The sequence below is a fragment of the Eulemur rufifrons genome, chromosome 19, assembly GCF_041146395.1.
Source record: "Eulemur rufifrons isolate Redbay chromosome 19, OSU_ERuf_1, whole genome shotgun sequence".
Classification (NCBI taxonomy): Eukaryota; Metazoa; Chordata; class Mammalia; order Primates; family Lemuridae; genus Eulemur; species Eulemur rufifrons.
The window spans coordinates 97,137,239-97,160,318 of record NC_091001.1 but is presented as its reverse complement, the minus strand read 5'-3'; the positions used below and the strand labels follow the sequence as shown (position 1 = coordinate 97,160,318).

The window sequence follows — 23,080 nt, the reverse complement described above, 5'->3', positions numbered from 1 at the left end:
TAATGACAAGGATTCCAAGGCAGAGTAGAGGGGCTGAGACTCCAGAGAAAAGAGAACCGTACAACAGTGAGTCTGACTTTGTGTACATTATTTTACCCTTTAGCATTTGCATGGTGCAAGAGACCAAGATGCCAAGCAGAAAGTGACAGCTAAGAGGCCAAAGATGGAGGATAGGTTCAGCAGTCCCACGGTGCTGCGGAGTTCAGGGTACCACAAGAGAAGGATCAGCCTTTAAGTTAAGACCCTAAAGAGCTATTTCCTAAGAAGAGACACAGAATAGAAACAGACCAGCTCTCAGACTGAAACCCAGCCTTAAATCATCCCACCTCCACGTTGGATCAATGTGGTCTGCCCCTCCTCTAACCATCTGCTGCAAGAAAAGTCAATCCTCTCTGGAGAGACACAGTATTAGAGCCACTACTATTTTCCACCCGTAATATCCCATATTTAATTTAAAAATGCCAGGATGCCAGGAGACAGGACCAAACATCAACAGAAAAACGTATACCCACTGGTATTCCAGATATTATGTCAGGAACTTCAAAATAAATGTTTAATATGTTACCAGAGATAGATGACAAAATGGAGTACTTAACCAGCAAATTGGAATCCAGTTTTAAAAATCAAATGGAAATTCTAAAGCTGAAAAAAAAAATACAATAATTGAAATCAGAGATTCAACAAATAAGCTCAACCATTGTTTTGACAAAGCAGAGGAAGAGAAGATGAGTTAACTGGAAGTTAGGTCAGTAAAGATATTCAGTCTGAAGCATAGAACGAAAAAAGAAAAAGGAAGATTCAGAAAAAAAAGAGATAGTTCTGGAACTTGATAAAAAATGTCTAACAAGGATATTCAGAGTCCTAGAAGAAAGGGAGAGAATAGGGAAGGAACAATAAAAAGATACTGGATTAAAATGTCAGAACTGATGGAACACATCAAACCATCAATTCAAGAAGCTCTCTGAATACCAAGCAGAGTAACTACAAAGAAAACTCCTACACACGTCATTGTAAAACTGCTGAAAACCAAAAACAGAGAACATTCTAAAAGCAACCAGGGGAAAAAAATATGCATTACTGTAACAGGAGCAACAGTATGTGTGACAACTGGTGTTTCAGCAGGAATGATGGAAGCTGAAGGATAGTGGAATGACACCTTTGAAGGGCTGACAGGAAAAAGAACTGGCAACCTTGAATTCCATATCTGTAAAAAACTTTGCTATAGTTTGAATGTGTCCCCTCCGAAGTTCAGGTGTTGCCAGTGTGATGGTATTAATTGGTGGGGCCTTTAAGAGGTGATTAGGCCATAGGGCTGCTCCCTCCTTGACGGGGTTAAGGCCCTTTTAAAAGAGGCTCCACATAGCATGGGGCTAACTTGCCCTTCTGCCACGTGTGGACACAGCAAGAAAGCCCTCACCAGACCAAATGCCGGCACCTTGACCTTGGACTTCCCAGACTCCAGAACTGAGAGAAGTAAATTTCTGTTCTTTATAAATTACCCAGTCTGTGGTATTCTGTTACAGCAACACAAACAGACTAAGATGGCGTCTTTCAAAAATCAAAGTGAAATAAACACATTTCCAGGCAATTAGAAATGGAGAGAATTGGCTGCCAACAGATCTGCATAAAAAGTAATGCAAATAGGATTTCTTAAAGACGACGACGCACAGAAGTGAAGGAGGCACAGCAAATGCGAGAGGGTAAAACCCTGGGTAACTACAAGCAGTGACTAACGTCTAAGACAACTATTATACATAAGCGCTTGTGGGACTTAAAACATACATGTTGAATTAAAATACAACAACAGCCAGACAGTGGGGGACAGGGGATCGTTAAAAGAAATTAAACTGTTGTGAAGACCTTGTATGGTGACTAAAGAGGTAAGTAATTTGGGGTAGATGCAAATGTGACATAATTGACATTATTTCTTTTAAAAGACATTTTGACACATTTTGCAATATACATATTATTCTCAAGTACATCAAACCGACCATAGGCAAGGCCAAAAATCAAGTTCTGACAAATGTCAAAGGCTTAAAATGGTAGAGAGTATGGTCGCTAACCCCTCTAACCACAGAATTAAGCTAAAAATCAATTTTAAAAACCTGATTTTAGGCCGGGCGCGGTGTCTCGTGCCTGTAATCCTAGCACTCTGGGAGGCCGAGGTGGGCGGATCGTTTGAGCTCAGGAGTTCGAGACCAGCCTGAGCAAGAGCGAGACCCCATCTCTACTAAAAACAGAAAGAAATTATATGGACAGTTAAAAATATATATAGAAAAAATTAGCCGGGCATGGTGGCGCATGCCTGTAGTCCCAGCTACTCGGGAGGCTAAGACAGGAGGATCCCATGAGCTCAGGAGTTTGAGGTTGCTGTGAGCTAGGCTGACGCCACGGCACTCACTCTAGCCTGGGCAACAGAGTGAGACTCTGTCTCAAAAACAAAAAAAAAAAAAAACCTGATTTTAAACAAATCCCCACATGTTTAGAAATTAATGCACTTCTAAACAGCCCATGAATCAAAGACATTTCAGTGAAAATTAGAAAATATTTTAAATCAAATAACAGTGAAAATATGACACATCAAACTTGTGGGATAAAGCTAAAGCAACATAATGAGCAAAAGCTACAGCATTAAATGCACGTTTTAGGAAAGAAAGGCTGAAAATGAATTATCTGAGTTCTATCCCAAGTAGGTAAAAAAGGACACAAATTAAACCCAAAGGAAGTAGAAAAGCGAATATGACAAAGTTAAAAGCATAAATTACAAACAAGAAATGTATAAGAAAGCAACTAAAAGGTGGTTCACTGAAGAGGCTAAAACATTCATAAGCCTTAGCAAGACAGAGTGAGAAAAAATTAAAAAATAGAAGGCACCAATTATGTTTATCAGTAATGAAAAAAGGAACATCACTACAAATTTCACACACAATAAAACATAAAAAGAAAATATTATAAACATTATGCCAAATTTGGAAAATTTAGATAAAACTGACAAGTTTCTGATGGAGAAAAACTCTCTAAAACATACTAAAAGAAATATAGGATCTGAACCGCCTATATCTATGATGGAAACTGAATTTTCCCATAAAGAACACTCCAGCCCCATAGGACTTCACCAGTGAATTCTAAACATTCAAGGAGTTCCCCAAGTCATCCTCAAACTCTTCCAGGGATTAGGAGGAGGGAAGACTTCTCAAATTACTTAATGAGTCTGGCATAACCATGATACCAGAACCTGTCAAGGACACAGAAAGAAAGTAAACCGGCAGGCAGATGTCTCTCACGAACAGCCACAAAAGTCCTAAGAAAAATATGAGCAAACGGACACTCACAGGTGGCAGAATTCCACCCTTCCTGATGGTGACAGTCCCTTGGCAATACCAACAGGATTCGCACAGATCCCTTTTTATCTTTAAAACAATCTCTCAAAGAAGGTTTTACATATAGGAAGGAGGAGGTCCAAAGAGAGCAGGAACTAGCCCAAAGACACAGTCAGGACAGAGCCTGGCTAGACAGATTTATTTCACCTGATGATCATTTACAGGCCCCTGCTGTGTGCCCGGCCAGGCCTGAGGATGTACGTTACCCCCCACCCACCCCCATGCCTTCCACCTAACCCAGACCTCTCCCTCCCCAGGGCAAGTCTGCTCTGCTGGTGCAGCGTGGCCTGGGCAGGCTGCTCCATGGTGTCTGGGTTCTGGGGCACTCGGGGATGGCCCTTTCTGCCAGCCCCTAGGCTCCCTGCGCCGACCCTGCCTGGAGGGACCACATGGCCCTGGGCACTAGAAAGTGGGGCTCTGGCCTGTGCACTGCAGCCATTTCCAAGCTCTCCAGGTTACAAAGCAGTCTGTGTTTCTCATCTGACCCTCAAGAAACCCTGCAAGATAAACGTCCATAGCTCCATTCTGCAGATGAAGAAAGTGAGGCTCTAAGGGTTGGATAACTCACTTAAATTATCTATGCAGAGAGTAACAGCCCCTGGGTGAGACACAGGACTTCCTTACCATGCCAAGAGGCCCCCCAGCAAGCCCTGCTCAGTGTGACTTAAGTTGTCCTGGATTACACAGTATGAGACAGACAAAATCAATGCAGACAGATATGCTGAAAACTGCACAAATGCTATGTAAAAAAACAACTCCCCAGCCTAGCGAGGTGGTGACCCATGTTTTGGTTTTTTGTTTTTTGTTTTTTTTAAGTGTAGTGATCCCAGAGGTTTGCCACCGCAGCATGAGAGATCAGATGCAAACAAGAAGAGAGACAGGACGGGGGATTCTTTAAACACATTCAGGCCCAGCAGCTCCTCAGTGACAACAGGCTGTGGGGCCAAGGTGAAGGAGTGGATATGAGGGGCTGCTACACCTGGACATTTGTCACAACAGAGACCAGGGAAATTCCCCTCCTAACCCTGCTGTCTGAAAGAACCGAGTCTGAAGCCCAGCTCAGAGGCTTCTAGATCTCACCGGTAAACAGGAAGAGAAAAAACATCCCCAGGACACAGGGACCCATCAGCTAAATGACCCAGTGTGTGCCTTGAAATAGCACTGTCTGCAGAATGTCGGGGAGGCCCAACAATGGGGCTCCCTACAGGCCGAGGGTCCAGAGTGGCCCTGAAACTAAGGCCCTGTTCCCCTGAGAGGCAGCACCTATGACAACTGCCATTTCAGTGAATCCAGAGCACACAGAGCCTCCTGAACACAAAGTGACATCGTTCCCAGGGCGGAGAATCATAGTTTCAACCTATGCAATTTGTTTCTGAAGTGGAAATCAACCTATGGGTAACAGGAAATTGGTGGACGTGAGTTCTGGAGACCTTCGAAAAGCATCTGAGATGAATCCAGACCAAACGCTACTTAAAAGACTGCGTCGCCTGAGAACTGGGAGGACGGCTCCGGCTCCGTGTGGATTAGGTTGGAGTTAAGCCAGTAAACAAAGAGCAGGCACGGCCAGGCCCTTCCCCGGATGGAAAATGTAAACAGGGGGTCCCCGGGGACCGGGCTGGTGCTCCTTCTGCATCAGTGATTTAGAACGGGAAGTAGTGGGGACTCGCTCCCTGGGCGGAGGGCGTGAGGCTGACGGATGGGCTGAGGTGCTCTTGCGAAGCACACAGTAGGTGCGCGGTGCAAATCTGCGGCTTCAGGGGCAAGAGCGGCGGGGGAGGCAGAGAAGGCATGATGTGAAGCGGTGTCTGTGGACACCTCTGCCTCGACCCTGAGGAGGTCACCTGAGAAAGGAGGGCAGGGAGTCACAGCTGGCTGCTTGGGCAATGCATGTCTTTAAAATAAAAACTTTTACATTACAGAAAAGAAAACCAGGTTATGGGGACGGGAGTCAAGAAGAGAGGTTTAGGTCAAATAAAAGGAGATTCGGGAGTGAGAAGCTCCCCCGAAGTCCAGAAGCAGCCCTCTGACGGGGAGGCACCCAAAAGGCCACGATGGGAAGCAAACACCTGACCCTGGCACATGAACTTCAAGCCCCACAGAGTTCTGGGCGCCTTATGCTGGTTCGTCTCCCTTCCGACAGGCCAGTCCCAGAACCCGAGCTCCAGACCCAAGGCCCCCCCACCAAGAGCCCCCAGAGGCCCAGCCTCACCTGCTGCTGGCTCTGCTCCTCCAGGTTCATCTTCACCTCCAGCGACTGGCGGGCCTCCAGGAAGGCCTTTCGGTGCTTGCGGTCAGCCATGTAGTAGGACATGATGCCCACGACGATGGCGCACAGGTAGAGGAAGATGTTGGCCAGGATCTGCACCCCAACAAGGAGAGGAAAGGACACTGGTAAAGGCATGTCTTCAGGAAAGGGGATGGAGACGGTGGGGTGGGGGTGACCAAAATCAAATTTCAAGTCACCTGGTGGACCTTGATCGGGGATTAGGTCCTTGGAGCAGACCCTGCCCCATCTACCATGAATGGGTGAGGCCCACCCAAGGGCGTGGCTTGAGGCCTGAAAGGCTCAGGGGGTCCCAGGAGGCTGGCTGAGGGGCCACCATTCCCAGGCCCACAGCCACCGATTCATTCCTTCACCCAGTTATTCAACCAGCACTTACTGAGCACTCGCCACTCGGTGCTCTCAGGTGCTGTGCTGGTATCTGGGGAGGCGGGTGTACAAACCCCAGGTCCCACTGGCCAGGAATGTGTGATCCTAAAACCTGCAGACCATTTGGGATGCCACAGGAGACCTGAAGAGGTCCTGAGTTGAATCAGTAGTCACAATGCTACCTTACACGTGTGTCACAGGTTTATAATTTTCTAGGATTCATACACATCCTCTCAGCCAACCCCACCTGCCAGCAGGAGAGGGGAGACGAGAACCAGTGCTCAGGTCTCAAGCTGCCAGGCGGGGTCGTGGGACCTGGGGTGTCCCCCACTGCCTGCAAGCTCAGTGCACTGGCTCAGAGGGCTTCCTGGGCATCGAGAGCCTGTTCCCCGTCCCTGGCACACTACAGACTCCCCCAGGTGTCCTGGTCCCCAGCCCACTCCCACAGGCTGCTGGGACTGCAGACCCAATGGCCTCCTGCGGAGGTAACCCTGGACATGGATCCGAACACCCAAACCACGCCTGACATCCAGGCGCTGGCTGCTGCGGGCTCTGCTCCTGGCTCTGACTGCCCCATCAGGGCTGGACCAGGTGCTAATTCCTTCCACTTCTCCAACACCGCTGGCCTCGTGAGCCTTCCCCAAGCAAGGCTGCTTCCGGTCCGGCCTCTCCCCACCCCACCAGCTCCACACCCTCCCCTGAGGCTGGGCCCACACTCCTACCACACTCCCAGCCTTGCTTCCCAGAGTCCTGCCCAGAGGACAGACTTGCGAGGCGTGGTTCCCTCGGACACGGGTTTGGAGTTGGGAAGTGGAGCAGGAAGGGAAGCAAGATTTGTTAATTTCTGGCCCTCGTGGGGGAAAAGGTTGGCCCAGTGGAATATAATGGGTTCTGGGGCAGGTGAAAAACACAGGGAAGACAATTTTAGATTTTTACACAAGATGGTTTATTAGACAAAGGAGTTAGTTCCGATGTGAATTTTCTGGGTTCTCTTGGTTATGCCACATCCCCTCTGAACTGCTTTTCTGTTGCATCAGCACCAAGCGATGCTCACCTTGGGGAACTGCCACCACCACACCCAGCAGAGTGTTCCCACAGCCTCTGCACGTGGTCCCCAGGGACGGGCCGCTGCACAGTGAGCAGCTGGGAGGTCGGGTGTGTCTCGGTGCTGGTCGGCACGTCCCCGGCTGCAGGCTCCCAGCCTCCTTTGATGGCCGGTCCCGCATCTAACAACTTGTCCTCTTGGGCCCAGGCAGCCCCAGTCACCTACACCACTTGTGGGACAAGCCCTCCGGAGCATCCCCGCCCTTCTGCCGGGGCAGGACAGCCCACCTGTCTGAGTGTAGTGACACTCAGGCCACTCAGTGAACACTGATGGTCAGCAAAGCTGTCAACTGGTGTTCAGCGAGTCAAAGCAAGTCACACAGACCACACTGGGTCTCAAGGCTGACCTGGTCTGGGGTCCAGGAACCTGCCCAGAGGCCATCCTCCTGTGGGGGCTGTGTGGCCTTGGAAATCTGCCCTTCCCTGTGCTCACAATGCCAGAAACTGGGGGCGCTGGGTGACAGGTCAGGCTGGCACCCGACACTTCCTCACCAAGCAACACAGCAGCCCCCAGGAGCCAGCCATGGGGCTCTGGGTCCCGCAGGCCCAGGGGGAGGCTGGGTGTGGAGGTGGAGGCCAGCCAGGAACCAAGCACCTGGACCACCCCTGCTGGTGTTGCTGACTGTGAACTGAGGGCCCCCCAAGGCAGGCTGCCCTGGGGCCACAACCAGCTGTCCCCTGGTCTCTGTGCTAGGGTCTTCCTGCCACCCATTGACAGGCCTGCCGGGGCTTCTCATGGGGACAGATGGGACAGGCTCTGTAACACATACAGCGCTGAGCTTGTGTCAGGAGTTGCCGTCACTCCCCTCAGGTGTCCACCTAAGGAAATCGGACCGCTGTGCAGGCCGTCAGAGAACAACTGCCATTGGAAATCTCTATGCCACAGCCACCAAAGATGCTAACCCAAAGAAAGTGATAAGGTGTCAGGTCTGGCTCAGGCCTGGTGACCCTCTATGCAGCACAGTATTTCTCTCACTGATCTGTACGTATTTAAAATAAAACCCACGCTTTCACTCCATTTGTAGGCATATCCAGAAGGGAAAACAAACACAGGAGGCACCCTGGACTCTGACACTGCCCCTGGCTAGCTGGGTGGCCCTCCAGGCAAATAACCTCTCTGAGCTCTGGTGTCAGCCCCCAGGAGCTGAGGGTGCACTGACTCGCCCTGAGGCTCCCCCCGCCCTGATGCTGTCTGGTCTTCGCTCACCCCACCCGAGGGCGAAGGCCATGGAGATGACCTGGCCCATGGAAGCCTGGGAAGGAGGCTGGAGGGAAGGAGAGGCTGGTTGGCCACAGAGTCGTGCGATCTCCAGTCCCTGGGCATCCCCTGGTCAGACAGACCTCAGGCCCTTCCCGACCTGGCCACAGGGTCCACGCTGCCAGGGAACTCCCTCCCGGCCTCCCAGTGAGCTCCTCTGTTCCTAGACAGTTCTCCCGGGAGCGCCAGGCCTTGGGTTTCTCAGGGGTCCTCCAAGCCACTCAACTTGCCTCAACTGAAGAGGAGAGCCCTGGGGGTGCTGTTGCTCTGTTCCACCCCACGGCCCCTCTCTAACAAAGTCAAGGCTGCAAGACCTGGAAGGAGCTCAGCCATCCCCAGTCTGGGGACAGAGTGGTAGAAGTCTCAGCCAGGGGCCCCCAGGCCGACTCACAGCCTCTGAGACCAGGGCACAAATCCAGCAGGGTGACACTGCCAAGCCAAGGGACAAGAATCTGGTTTGGGGGAGGAAGACTCTGGAGTGAGCAGGAAGAGCCGAGCTGATGACGGGAGAGGCCTCCCATCACAGTCACCTGGGATGATGGTGGCACCGCAGGGCACCTGTGCGGTGGGTGGGTGGGCCTGGTTTGCACGTGCTCCTGGGTAACACTGGTAGACCACTCTGCTGGCCTCAGTTTCCTTGCCTGCAACACCCCTCAACATCACAGCATCATGTCCTAGACACGGGCACGTGTCTTATCAGCCTCATCTCGTTTAACTTTACTGCCACCGCTAAGGAAGGTGATGTTATTCCAATTTTATAGGAAAAGAAATTTAGATCAAGCAAGGTGTCAAAACTAGAGGACGAGCTCTGTTCCCGCACTCACATCTTGTTCTACGGTTTAAAACTCCAGCCTAAAGCACTCCTCGGCTTGTTTACACGTTTATAACCCTGCCTCGTCCCAGAAAGGACAGTGGACATTTTTAAACTAAAATTTAGACGTTCATGAAGATACCAGACCTGAAGCACTTACGCGTGAGCAGCACAATTTTAATGCGAAATGAAGAACCTTTGCAGATTTGGCAGTTTCCATACACAGCAGTGGTCGCCATCTCTGAGCTGTCAAAATGCAGAGTTCCTGTTTCACATTTATAAACCTGGTCTCACTTAGCAAAATGAATGTGCCCCTCAAAATACGTCTGTAAAAAGTGAGTTTTGCTCCTTCAGCAGTGAGCCGAGCACTGTGCTGGCACCAGGAATGACAGTGACGTGTCGCTGTCCTGCCCCCCAGGGCAAGTGTGGCTTCAAGAATGACGTGATGACAAGGTAAGCAGGGCCGCTGTCACCCCTGTAAATCACATCAATCAGGACTGCCTCTCATTAGAGTTTAAGAACTGGAGACCAAGGAAAAAATTCGGCCCCTGGGGAAAACTTGAGCCCTAGTGGGAATCTGAACTGGGTCTCTCACGGCGCTGTGACACATGCGTTTCTCCCAACCCGGCCCTGAGCTCTGCTGGGCTGGGAATAATTTTCCAATGCTCCCACTCCAGGGTGAGGGCGGAGTGGGGGACAGACCTTCCTTTTCAGAACTCCTCTCTTCTCCCTCCAGGGCTGCCTTCCCTGCTCCTGCCACTGTGCAACCCGCCCCCCCCCCCGGACCTGGCCAGCTCCTCATCCACATTGAGAGCCCTTCACAGGCCTCCCGTCCACTCTGACACCTTCACCACTGCCCCAAAGGCAGTCTCTGCCCCTCCCCATGCCCTATGCACAGGCTCCTGCTACAATCTGCGGACAGACCCATCTCCTCCACCAGACAAGGTGCCTGGGAAGGCAGGCTCTGCTGTCTTCCTCACCCCTGTGTCCTGCCCATCCGGGCCCCCTCCAGCACCAGGTTCTCAGGAAATCACGAGTTGTTGGGCTGGACTGAGCTGGGGGCATGACACCGTGCTCACAGACTCGCTGCTCACCCCTGACCCCTTCAGCCTCTGGCCAGCAGGGGAGCAGACAGAAGCCATCAGCAAACACATCCCAGCCTCAGGTGCTCCCGGGACCCGGCTTCGCTGCCTCTGACCTTCTAACGAGCACCCAACCTTCCCCAGCCCGGCCCAGCCCTAAGTACAAAGAGGACTGGGGCTCGGTCACTCCCCGGAGGACAGCAGACGGGGGACAGTTTGGGAACTACCCCGAGTGAGGCAGAGCACACAAAAACGTATAAAGCAAGGCCTGCAAGGTCACAAGGTCACATCCCATCAGGGTGACGTTGAAGATGGCTTCACGAAGACACGGGCATTAAGGAAAGATGGAGTGAAACAGCATCCTCTGAAACGCAAAGATCAGCTCGGACGCCACACTCAGCGAACAGCACGCAGGACACTCCCTCTCTGGAACCATGGGCTCCTGCTGCAAGTGCTCTGCACACACCCATCTGGCCATGAGAACAGACCGGAGGAGGCTCCCTGGTCGGGGCAAGAGAGCTGGTGCTCGAACCCTCGCTCCGTGGTATGATCCTGGGACCAGCTTGCCACACTGCCCGATCCTGGGTCCCATGGCAGACTACAGTCCCAAGGTGACCCCCCGAAACCCATAAGGCTCAGAAGCCTGCTCTGGGCATCATCGAAATCACCTCTTCTCACCCAGTGGTCCCCTTTAGACAACCAGGCTCTATGGTGACGGGGTAAGCAACAGGGCAGCCACTGGGGTCTCTTTATTTGTAGATTTATTTATTTATTTATTTTGAGACAGGGTCTTGCTCTGCCACCAAGGATGGAATGCAGTGGTGTGATCAAAGCTGACTGCAACCTTGAATCCTGGACTCAAGCGATCCTCCTACCTCAGCCTTCTGAGTAGCTGGGACTACAGGTGTGCTGGCACCACCACACCTGGTTAATTTTTTTTTATTTTTGCAGAGACAGGGTCCCGCTCTGTTGTCCAGGCTGGTCTCCAACTCCTGGCCTCATGTGATCCGCCAGCCTCAGCTTCCCCAAGTGCTGGGATTATAGGCATGAGCCACTGTGCCCAGCCTATTTGTAGATCTTTTTAAAAAGTTTTATTACTCCTAAAATGATTTTCTGGAAATAATTTATTTCAAAGAATTGTTCCTTTTTTAAAAAACACATTTTAAAAATAATATGAAATAAATAAAAATTTTATTTTTAAAAATAAAACGAACCTCCCAAGTGGGTAAACATTCAGACTAAGGCTCCCTCTAACCCATGAGCTCAGAAGACAACTGTGTGAAAATTCCTTTACAAGATCCTTCCTTTTGGAATTTTGTGCATCACAAGATCCTGCACGTTTTTTAACAGTCCACAGGGACATGGGGCCGCACTAAACAGGGCTTTAGAGTGGAAGTCACCCCACTGCAGGCGGTTTGGTGGCTCTCTTGCCTATAAATTCTCTAAACCAATCTCTCCTTATAAGCTCATTGAGCCTGAAGAGTCCAGAACACTCCAGAACTGGAGAGACGCCAAGGGAGAGAGAGCACTGCTCGGGGTCTGGTGTCTGGGTCACCTGCAGGGACCTTATGACCCTCTGCTGCTGGGAGACAAGCCACACTGGAGCCTCTCTTCATTAAAACTTACTCAGATGCTTTGGAAAAAAGTCTCCAAGGAGCCACGGGCAGGAAGGAGCAGGGGCGAAGGCCCCTCAGAGGCAACCAGCCCTCCCCAACCCACGGAGCTCACTGCAAAGCCCTGGGGAGGCCGCTGCTGGCTCCCTCTCCTCCCAGCGGCCTCCCGCCACACAGCCTCCCTCGCATCGTCCTGCTCTAAGGCCCAGCACAGGATTTTCTGCACCTACTTCCCTGGTCCTTTTCTGGCTTACTTCTGTGTCTGCCTCCTTGACTGGAAAGCAGGCCCCACGCAGCCAGGGCTGGCGGATGCACGGGTGGGTGGAAGAGGTCAGGCCTGGTGGTCACACAGGCCGTGCAGCCTGGGGTGAGTCCCCTCACCTCTGAGACCCCTCCCCCTCATAGTCACCCCAAGACTGTTCCAGTAAGATTAGGAGAGATCACGTGCAACACCTCACACAGGGCCTAGCACAAGACATGTTCGTAATGACTCTTTCTTTTCTTCCAGAGGAGAGAAGGCCAATCAGTACCCAGTAATAACACTTAGCGTTTTACAAGAGCCTTCATATTCATCGTCCTATTTGTTTCTCACAACAAGAGGGAGGCAGGCAGAGTTCTCTTACTCTCATTTTGCAGAAGAAGAGACTTGAAGCCAGAGGAATGAGGGTAGGAACCTACGGTCTCCTAGCTGTGCTGACCCTGGAGCCCAGATCTCCTCCCCTGAGCTCAGGGTCCCCCTTCCCTGCACTGCTGTCTCCACAGCTGGACTGTGACGGGGTCTGCTGAGGTGGGCCTGAGGCCAGAGCACAGAGGCTCCCTGGGAACTCAGGACCCGTGAGGACCTGGGGCATCCAGGCAGGTGCAGGGAGGAGGCATGAGATCTGCAGACAGTGGGGGACTCTTCCGCGCTGTCTCGGCAAACTCTAAGCATTGCTCTGCCAAGAGATGTTCTGGAGTCTCCAATAAATACAACCTCACTCAACATAACACAACACAAGGCTCAAGCCTGGGGCACCGTGGACATGCTCTTCCAAGCAGGGTATTGGTCAAGTTTCTACCATGTACCTCAAAACAAAGGGGCCCCCAGAAGCTTTCTGCTTATCTTATGTCTTGAGCATGCCTCTGCCAAAGGACACTTAATGTCTACCTTTTTCCAAAACAAAGATGACTTCCAGGATAGGCATCCAGCCAATGTGATGTGGTACACAAGGTCCCTCACAACATGCTGGTCACTAGAACAGCTTCTCAGGTTGTGCACTGCACAACCCCAGGTGCACCACTCCATAGATCTGACATGATGGCTCCCCCAGGGCCTGGCTCTCGGGTTTCTGTCTTACATCTGGCTGCTCCCTTCCAGGCTTCCCTCCCTCCAGCCACAACGCACCTCCTTCCAATTTTCTAGAAGATGTGCTCTAGGCTCCAACTGAAACAACCTGCCCCTCTTACCTGTGGAGGTCCATGTTGTGATGAGCCTGTGACCTTACCCTTGTCAAGCATTTAGTACGATATCCGGTTTTCAGTCCCCCAGGAGATGACAGTTCTTGGTACTAACATGGCAAGAGCCAGCCCCGACATGCCCCCCTGATTTCCCAAACGGAGCCCTTCATTCACTCATCCATTCATTCATCCATGCAGAGATTTAGTGAAGACCAGCTCTGTGCCAGGCAGGTGCTCAGCACTTAGCAGTGAACAAGGCAGAAAAGGTCCCTGCTCTCATGGAGCTGATGCTCTAGTAACAGTAGACAGACAATCTAACCATCAGAGCATCAGAGCTCAGAAGAGAACAAAAATGGTAGAAAGTGAATGGGTCGCTGCTTTAGATTGGGTAGGAGTGAGACTGCTGGCCCCAGTTCTCCTCTCCCCGCTAGAAGTATCACAGCCTCACAGGGTATAAAGCATTCTTCCCCTCTGCTGACTTTGACCATGTGATTTGCTTTGGCCAAAGTCAGCACATATGACAGCAGCTTTGACATTTGCTTTGGATGTCAGCGCATATGACAGGAGCAGGATTTTGAAATGCACTTGCCAGGTTGGCTTTTCCTCTTGTGCTTCTACCATCACCAGAAAAACATGCACCAAGAAGCCCATTGGTAGGGAAGAACGAGAAACTGAGGCAGCAGAACCGAACCAAAGATGTAGCCTGGAGCTGAACCCTGCTGAGCCCAGCCCAGATCAGCCACATCCCAGCTGACCCACAGACGTGCCAGCGAGGAATGTGGTGTGAGCCGCTGAGTTCTGAGATGTTTGTTATGCAGCATTAGGTGAAACACTGACTGATACAGATGTTAGGACACGTCCCCTGGACGCAGTATCATTTAAACTGAGATATGAATAACAAAAAAGATCCAGCCATAGGAAAGAACAGAAGGAGGAGCATTCTCGGGGGAGAAGCTGCTAGCACAAAGGCCCTAGACACAGGCCTCTTTTCTGCAAGACCCCCACAGCGCAAGGCACATCCTTCCCCCCATGCAGCTGCTGATGCATCTGTGTATATCCCCTGCTACTAGGACGCAGTAAGTACCCAGGGTCACGGTGTGTCTCTTACTCACATCTGTAGCCCCAGGGCCTTGCACAGCCATGGCACACAGCAGAGTCAGCTACCTGAGTAGCTATAGTGGTAGAAAGAAACCACAGGAACAGTTCACTGCAGCATTCCCCTGGATAAGAGAGCCAGAAGGAAGCTAAAGAATAGAATGGTGGTTCTCAAAGGGGAGTTATCTGCCCACCACCGGGACATGTTTGACTGTCGTGACTAAGGGGAGGGGGTGCTACTGGCATCTAGCGGGCAGAGGTTGTGATGCTGCTAAACATCCTGCCACTCACCAGGCAGCCCCCACGACAGAGAATTATCTGGCCCAAAATGTTAATAGAGCCGAGGTCAAGAAACCCTGGCCTAGAACATGCCTCCTTCCTTTTTGATCCTGAGTGCTCACAACAAACTTTTTCTTCAGCTTTTCCACTGAAGAGTTATGAACTCTGAAGCAAGGATGTGAACAAGTAGATTTATTTTTATATCAATCACAGAGCTTGGAGGCTAAGAAGAGAATGCTATGGACACTTGCTGAGCATAAAGACACAGCTGCTGGATTAATGCACCCACTGAGAAGGCCCAGATCTCAGGGCTGTGGGCAATCAAGGCCGGAGAAGGCCATCTGGTCTGTCTCCCTGTTCCCATGAAGGGATCAACAGCCCATATTTAGCACGTTATATACTAGCCCAGAGGTTTGCACTTGAATTTTATGGTCTAGGTTTTGGGGGAGTCAGTGAATCCCTAAAACTAGAGGGAAAATCACATTTTGCCCTTTTCTGGGGAGCGAGTCCATTGCTTTCCCAAGATTCTCAGAACTATCTGTTCCCCCAGATGACTGAGTGCCACAAACCTGCTCGACTTGTTGCTTCACTACAGAAACAAACATCTGGTCACGGCATTTTGTGTCTTCTCCTATCGATGTGACCTGGGTCTCTTATTATTTAGTCTCTTATTATTCAGTCACCTGGGTCTCTTTCTCCAGGCCAAATAATTCCAATTCTACTTAAAAGAGTCTATTTTAAAGCCCTTTCATCAATTTGGCTTCAGGCCCTTTTTAAAAAATGGTCAATTCAACTCTATTGAGTTCTCCAGTGGGTGGCACACCCCGTGCTGGGTCCTGGAGATTGGAAAATGACCTGGAGCAGCTCAAATCTACCGAGGGTGAAGAAGACACTATAAACAGAGGAAGCACAGACTGGTTCCCAGGGAGAGGAAGACACGTCAGCAAAGGCCTCCCAGGAGGGAGGAAGGCTTGAGGGGGGCACATTCAGTTGTGGTTTTCACACATCCTGAAAACATGGAGCTTTTAATATATGGATTCTGGATGAGAAAGGGATTTAAACCAATTTCTAACTGACAACCAAATGAAGGACAAAACAATAATAAACCGCCTATTTATGGGAGTAGTCAGAACGACACCAGGGTTCCATGCTCCCCGCTCGTGTTTTCTTATCTCTGAGCAGTATTAGCTGCATAATCACATAGATCCCCCGAGTTTCTGGAAATGACTTTGAATAAACCTGAAAACAACTGTACCGGCCCGGAGGAAGAGGGACATGTAACATGGAGACAGAAGAAGACAGGATTCCAGAAATGTCATCATACAAACTTAAAATGTGAAAACTTGAAGGAGCTGATTACACAAAACACCAAGGCCTTATCTTGCGTTTGTGCCTCGGAACGGAGCAAACTCTTTTGGGGATTCTAGGACTGGCTACTTTTCAGTTCGGAAAATGACTCAGTTTTTTTAGAGTAAAACTTTTTGCACGTTTTCGGTGGCAGAAGCCACATCATCTCTCCCGAATCACAGCATCCCCCTTGGGGGTTTGATTCCCCTTTCTCCTCCCCTTTAGTGCTTCTTAGGGGTCGCTCAGCAATTCCGTCTTCCCTACAGCCTTCCTAGGGACATCCGGGACTTTTTCCCAGTCACTGGTTCTGACTCAACCCTTCCACGCTGTTGCTCCCTAGTTGCCGTTTTTCTAGCCCAGCGTTTCCGAGCCGATGGCAGGGGGAACTGGTTAGAGAGGGAGAATCCTGGGCCCCACCCCACAGAACCCCAGGCACCTGCATCTTTGCCCTCCTCCAAGGGGTTCTTTCCTATGGACTCTCTGTACAAGGGGGAGCAATAAATATCCAAACAAAGCAAGACCCACCCTCCAACCTTCCTGGTTCTTTAAACCAAACTCTTGTGCCATTGCTTTAGGTCATCTCCCTGTGCCTGTAACCTGTTTCCTTCTGTCATTTATTTCCTTTCACCTTCTAGTAATCTCCTGACCCCTGGTTCACCCTTGCCCCGAGTCACAGAACCTCCTTATCATCCTTCTCCTTTCTGACCAGTATCTCTTCCGCACACTCACAGCTGCACCCGCCGCCATGTTTTCCATCTGTTAACGCCATTTCATGCCTCCCGCATTTAACTCACTTCCTTGGTTTTCAATTCAGATTTTAAGTCATCCTCAAAGTTTCTCCTTGTCAGGAGAGACTCTGGTCTGGAAGGACCTTGCCTGGCCAGGGACCAGTCCTCTCAACGCACTTAGTCACATGACAAATAGAGATTTCCAAATTCCAGAATTCAAATGCAAAGCCCTGGCAACCTATCGCCTCTCCTAGAGTGCAGGTCCTCAGCCTCAACTGTCTGGACTCAGCATGCCTGGCTGTGCCCTCCCAGCCTCCTGCAGCCCTGGCTGTACCTCACAGCCACCTGGGAAGCTATGCTGGCAGCACCAGAACAGTGAAACCAGAGGCCCAGACGTTGGCATTGCTAAAAAGCTCCCAAGAGACTCGAGGGTGTGGCCAGGGGTGGGAAACACAAACATCAGTGTGAACACCCAAGCTGGCCACAGTGTCCCTTAGCCAGCCCCCATCTGCAGGCCCCATTTCTGCCAGCCAAGGGATGGCCACAGCTCTCCAGCGCTGCGCCTCAAATGAGAACACAGAACCCAACCCTGCACAGGTCCTCAGCAAACCTTGGCTGTGAACCAACGCCAGCCTGCTCTCCTGCTCTCCCGTGTCACTGGGGTGCCTTTCTGTACCTCCAGGGCGTCATTTATCCCAGCTGGTCTTTCCAGGTAAATGCCTCTGGGTCTCCTTCCTCCTGCCTCTACCACCTGGCCCAGGCCCTCACCTCCCATGGGGCTGGGAACCGACTCATCTGCCTGGTCCCTCTCTGGTCCTGCCAATCTACCCCTGGCACACATCAATCTTCCAAAATTATATTTTTGCCAGTGCTACCTCCTGCTCCAAACACCTCGATAGCTGCCAATTGTCCAAAAGTTCAAATTCTTCATTCTGGGATTCAAGGTCCTATCGACTCTGGGCTTTATTATGAACTTTATTCTAAATACCTCCCGCAATTCCATCACTTCAGCTGACGTCCGCAACACATCACCAGCAGCCTCCTGACCTCAGTACACGCTGCAGCCTGTATCTTGAGAGCTCTCAAACTCTTCCACAAAAGTGCCTGGGGAGGAAGCCTCTCATTTTACTTGCTAATGTACATGGATCGTGCAATCTTATTCAACAAAATCCATGTTTGTCTTACTATTTTTAAATGTTTGCCTTTGAGTAAAACAGATGTGTCTGTCCACTACAGCGTAAGCTCCCCTAGGGCAGGGACAAAATCTGTCCCAATTACCACTGTGCTCCCAGCACGTGGCAAACACCTGGCACGCGGTCGGGTGAAGGAATGAATACAGGGAGGAAGCAGGAGAGGAGGGGAGGAGGGAAACGCCAACCCCATAGTCCTCCTGTGGCTTCACACGCACCAGGCAAACACATCTTTGCGTCCCCCAATGTGAGAAGCACCCACTGGGAATGCCCCTCCCCCCCTGACAAGCCCACCACGACTACATGCCTCCTCATGCACGCTCACTCCAGCCAGACCTTGCAAAGGGCCAGGTGGGAAGGCAAACCTTCCTAAGACCTTCAAGCAAGAGCTGGCACGGAACTCCATCGCAGTGCTCCTGGCCCCCTGCTCTGCTTTGAGACACGCAGGAATCTGGAAGCTCCGAGTCACAGCCACCAGGAGCGAAGGGAGAAGACCCTCGCCCCGAGATCAGTGTGAGCCGTGCTGCAGGCCAGGAGTCGGCCACTTGTCCTCCAGCCCCAGCACCTCACAGGCTTCACTCCCGAGAAACCACGGCGGGCACCAAGTGATCTCTGTGGATGGAACCGTCACCCTCATCCTTTCTGAGGAGTCTTCCCTAGGACAGAGGAAGGGTGGCGCCCAGCCAGCAAGGCAGCGGCCACGGCCACTGGGGCTCTGCGGAGGGATGCTGGGTCCTGGCGGCACAAGGGCTCTCACCACCCACCCAACGGTCCCTCACGGCAGTACCCCAGGGCTCGCTCCCGGGCCTAACTCCTCCCGAGCAGCCCTCACCGCTCCTCCCTTCCACAGCACCACTGTTTCTCAGCCTGGAAACACACACTCGGGCTTCCCAGACAGTTCCAAAGCCAGGCCCTGCATCCCGAGGGGTTCCCAACTTCCACACTATTTCCTTTTGGTTTTCACCCAATTTGTCCACATACTGGTGTGACACTTTTCTACACACAACAGCCCCGCTCTGGATTTCTTCACTCTCGTCCTTGGGTGAGCGTGGGATTTAACGCCTGGGGGCACCACGTTCCCCGGCATCCTTGCTCTGTGGGCCCCCGATGACCACACGCCCCAGCCTCCTCTCAGTGAGGCCAACACTTGGGACAGCAAAGCACCGTGGTGAGAAATGGGGCCCCAAACTCAGGCTGGGGTGGAATTCCAGCTCCACCACCCTGGGCCTTGAAGTCACTTTTGAGCTCGCTCCCTCCTCTGTGAAAAACACGACAACTGCAGTAGTGCCTGCCTAGGGTGGCCCGTGAGAATTCCTCGCCATGTGTGTCAAGTGTCCAGTATCCCACCCTGCCAGACACATGCTGCATCTGAATAAATGTTACCTGTTATTATCAGGCATATTATAAATTCCCAAGATTACTACTGAGCTTTATTCCCAGTTTTCCAGCTTTCCCAGTCTCCTTGAATGGGTCAAGTTCATTTTCATCACCTGGGAAGGTGACGTGTGTCAACGGTACCCAAACTTGGCCATGCTGGTATTCTAAGGCTCTACCCTCATACACTGCTTTAGTACACAGACCCCCGTATCCTCCAGTTCCACATCTGTGAAGTCAGTCAACCTCGGATTTCAATCACAAACATTCAAACACGTTCAAAACATCAAAAACGTTCAAACTACTGCAGCTCCTAACTGCTTTCCTGCCCCCACTCCCCTCTCCCATTGCCTGTCAGGTCTCCAAGGTACAATTATAACGCTGCCTGTGTCACTGTGTGCAGGCTGGGTTTCAAGCCCTGCACTGTAGCTCCAAATCCTGACCCAGGACCTCGCTGCCCAGGTGGACAGCTCAGCTCCTGTCCCGCCCCTTCACCCGTCTCATGCCGGGAAGCCCCTCATGGCAATGCCAGCAGCTGCTGGAGCCGCCTGCCCGCACCAAACTGACAAGTACCTCCCAGCCCACAGTGACTGCCTGGTGTCTGGAGACCAATTAACCTTCCAGCCATTAGTCAAGTCCTTCTCCAGCCCCTACAAACAACAGGGGGCAGCGTGATGCCATGGAACGAGCACTAGCTTTGGAGCGAGACCAGCTCCGAGTCTATCATCCCTTAGTAAGTCCCTGAAAACTTCCCTTGGCAACTCCTCGTGGAAAATGAGGCTAACAGCCCCAATACTACCTCCATTTAGGACATCTTTGCCTAATCCAAGGTCACAAAGGTCTTCTAGAAGTTTTATAGCTTAAATCTTACTATGATCCATTTCAAGTTAATTCTTATATTTGGGATGAGGATTAAGATTTTCTTTCCATATGCATATCTGATTATTCCAGGATCGTTTGTTGAAAAGACTACTTTCTCCATTGAATTACCCTGGCTGGCACTTTTGTTGAAAATAAATTGATCATATACGTGGGTAATTTCTGGACTTTATTCAGATTCATTGACCTAAATGTCTATCCTTAGGCTAATACTATACTGTCTTGATTACTGTAACTTTATATTTAAAATCAGGTAACATAATTCCTCTCGTTTTTTTAAAAAAAAAGCTGTTTTGGCTTTTCTAATTCATTTGTGCATTCATATAAATTTTATAATCTTATCAATTTATATAAAAGAACTAATGGGATTTGGATTTAATTAAATCTATAACAATTTGGAAGAACTGACATCTTAACAATATTAATTATTCTTATCTGTGATCTGTTAATTTAGGTCTTCTTTAATTTCTTTCAGCAATGTTTTACAGTTTTTACTATAGAAATCTTGGACATATTTTGCTAAATATACCTTTAAGTATTTCATGGTTTTGGATGTGACTTTAAATTGATTTTTTTTCAATTTCCAATTGCTTGTGCTAGAATATACAAATTCAATTTTTTAATATTAATCCTGTCACTTTCAACCTTGTTAAACTCACTTCTAGTAGTTTTGTGGATTCCTTAGGATTTTCAACATAGATGATCATGTCATCTGAGAATGAAGACAATTTTGTTTTCTTTCCTATTTCTATGACTTTTTTCTTGCTTTATGGCATTGGCTAGGACCTCTAGTACAAAGGTGAAAGAAGTACTGAAAATGGACATCCTTACCTTGTAGATCTTGGGTGCAGCAACATAATTTAGGGGCCCAGTACAAAGTGAACAGGAAGGCCCTTTATTCAAAAAGCAGGAAAAAAAAAGTGCCATTAAAGGTACTAAAATATAAAACTTTGTCCTCTCCTCTGTGGTCTTCTTTCAACTTGTAGTGGTGTTTTTTATTTGTTGCCTAATGTTGTTCTAAGGAAAGTTAAAATGTTTAACTATTAGCATAGATTTAACCATCTATCTTCATATTGTGCAATGCCAGTTTTAAAAATACAAATGTAAGAGCACGTAATTCATATACAGGATCGGTGAAATGAAGCAATTAGTATTTCATGGCTCATATGTACCGACGTATTTCATTCTTACCAGAACAGTGGAAATGCTGCAGAAAGCTAACAACTGTTTTCATTTCACTTCTTGATACATCGCACATTCCAATAACACTCTCTACTTCCAGCTTACTGATAAGTATAGAAGGACTAAAAGGAAAGGAACCGTGGTTTGTCCATCTTCCCCTTTCTATGTCATCGACTTCAGCATTAAGTGGCTGGCTAATCCAGGAAGCAGCATGAATAAGAAAGAGATGATGGAGTTCTTTGATGTTCATGTTTCTTGAGAATACCACTGTCTTCTTTCTACATTTGAAGCAAATTCTAGTTTGAACAGAGAGCATGAAATCTCAGGGGTGTCAGCACCTTCACTCAATTAGCTGTAGATACAACACACTATTTTGTACTTGTTTTGCATCTTGCTGAACCCCCAGACATCATGGGTTCACCAGAATTCCACGCTGTTGGGGCGTCACAAACACAATCATAAATGGTACAGGAAGAATGGCAGACACTCATATTGTGTTTTTCCTCTGCTCATGTGCATGTTCCATTGTCTCCGCAGACTTCAATTACAAGATGTAAGTTAAAAAATAAAATTGTTAAGAATTACAGGACTGTACAACTTATGTGCCCATAAAGCCAACCCTACTTAGGAGGAGAGCATTCAGACTTTCACGAGTAAATATGATATAGGTTTTTCATAAAAGCCTTTTCTCAGGTTGAAGAAATTCTCTGCTATTCCTAGTTTGCTAGGAGGTTTTATCAGGAATGGATATTGAATTTTGTCAAATGCTTTCTTCTGCATTCATTGACATGGCCTTACGGGTTTTCCTTTTAGTCTGCTAATATGTTGAATTACACTGATTTTGAGATATTAAAATAACACTACATTCTGGTGAAAATCCCCACCTGATCATTATGTATTATTCTTTTTCATATTTTTCCAGATTTTATTTGCTAATATTCTGTTAAAGATTTCTGCTTACATGTTCGTGACGAATGTTCATCTCTATATTGTTTGTCTTACAACTTCGCTCAGCAGTTGCTCTCGTATGGTCTCGTAGGGCTTTACCCTGTGCACAAGCACGTTGATATTCAGCAAAAGATTCAAGGGGGCCCCTATACAGATTCCTGGAGTTCTTTCTCTTTGCAGCTTCCTCCTTTTGGGCATTCTGTTCTAGAAACCTTGGCCTCCTCGAACTCCGAGCTCTGTCTCCTCAACTCAGTGATATTGCCAGTCTCTGCTGGGTTCTCCCTCCCAAACAGAGGCGGAATTACCTTCAGGTAGAAAGCCTAGGTAATGATAGGGCTCACTTGTTTAGTTTTCTTTTTCCAAAGAATCACAGCTTGCTACTACCTGTTATCCCAAAACTGTGCAGACTTTCCCTATATTTTATCCAGTTCCTAGTTATTTACAGTGGGAGGGTAATTCCAGACTGTCTTTCTCACTCTTGACTGGAAACAGAAGTCTCTCATCATCTTTTTGATAGATGACATTGTGGTAGTTCAGAGGAATGGAAAGCATAGCAACCTGCCCTCTTTCAACTCTATCCCTCTTGCCCACCATACAAGTACCCCCATCTTTCCCTAATTGCCAGCTGTAGTCCCCAGTCCCCAGTCCAGCCACATTCCTCCTCCTCCTCCTCCTTTTCCTTCTTCTTCTTTTCTCTCCCTCTCCCCCCCCCCCCCAGACTTA

General features: G+C 49.5%; 1 protein-coding gene across 3 annotated transcripts in view; it reads right to left on the bottom strand.

The window, feature by feature from the left end:
- Positions 1–23,080, bottom strand: part of ADCY3 (adenylate cyclase 3) — an 82,380-nt gene that overhangs the window by 40,880 nt on the left and 18,420 nt on the right. For all 3 annotated transcript variants that reach the window (XM_069495165.1, XM_069495168.1, XM_069495167.1), the window contains one exon: positions 5,590–5,739. In XM_069495165.1, the coding sequence (XP_069351266.1) occupies positions 5,590–5,739 (150 nt within the window). The remainder of the gene's footprint in view (positions 1–5,589; positions 5,740–23,080) is intronic.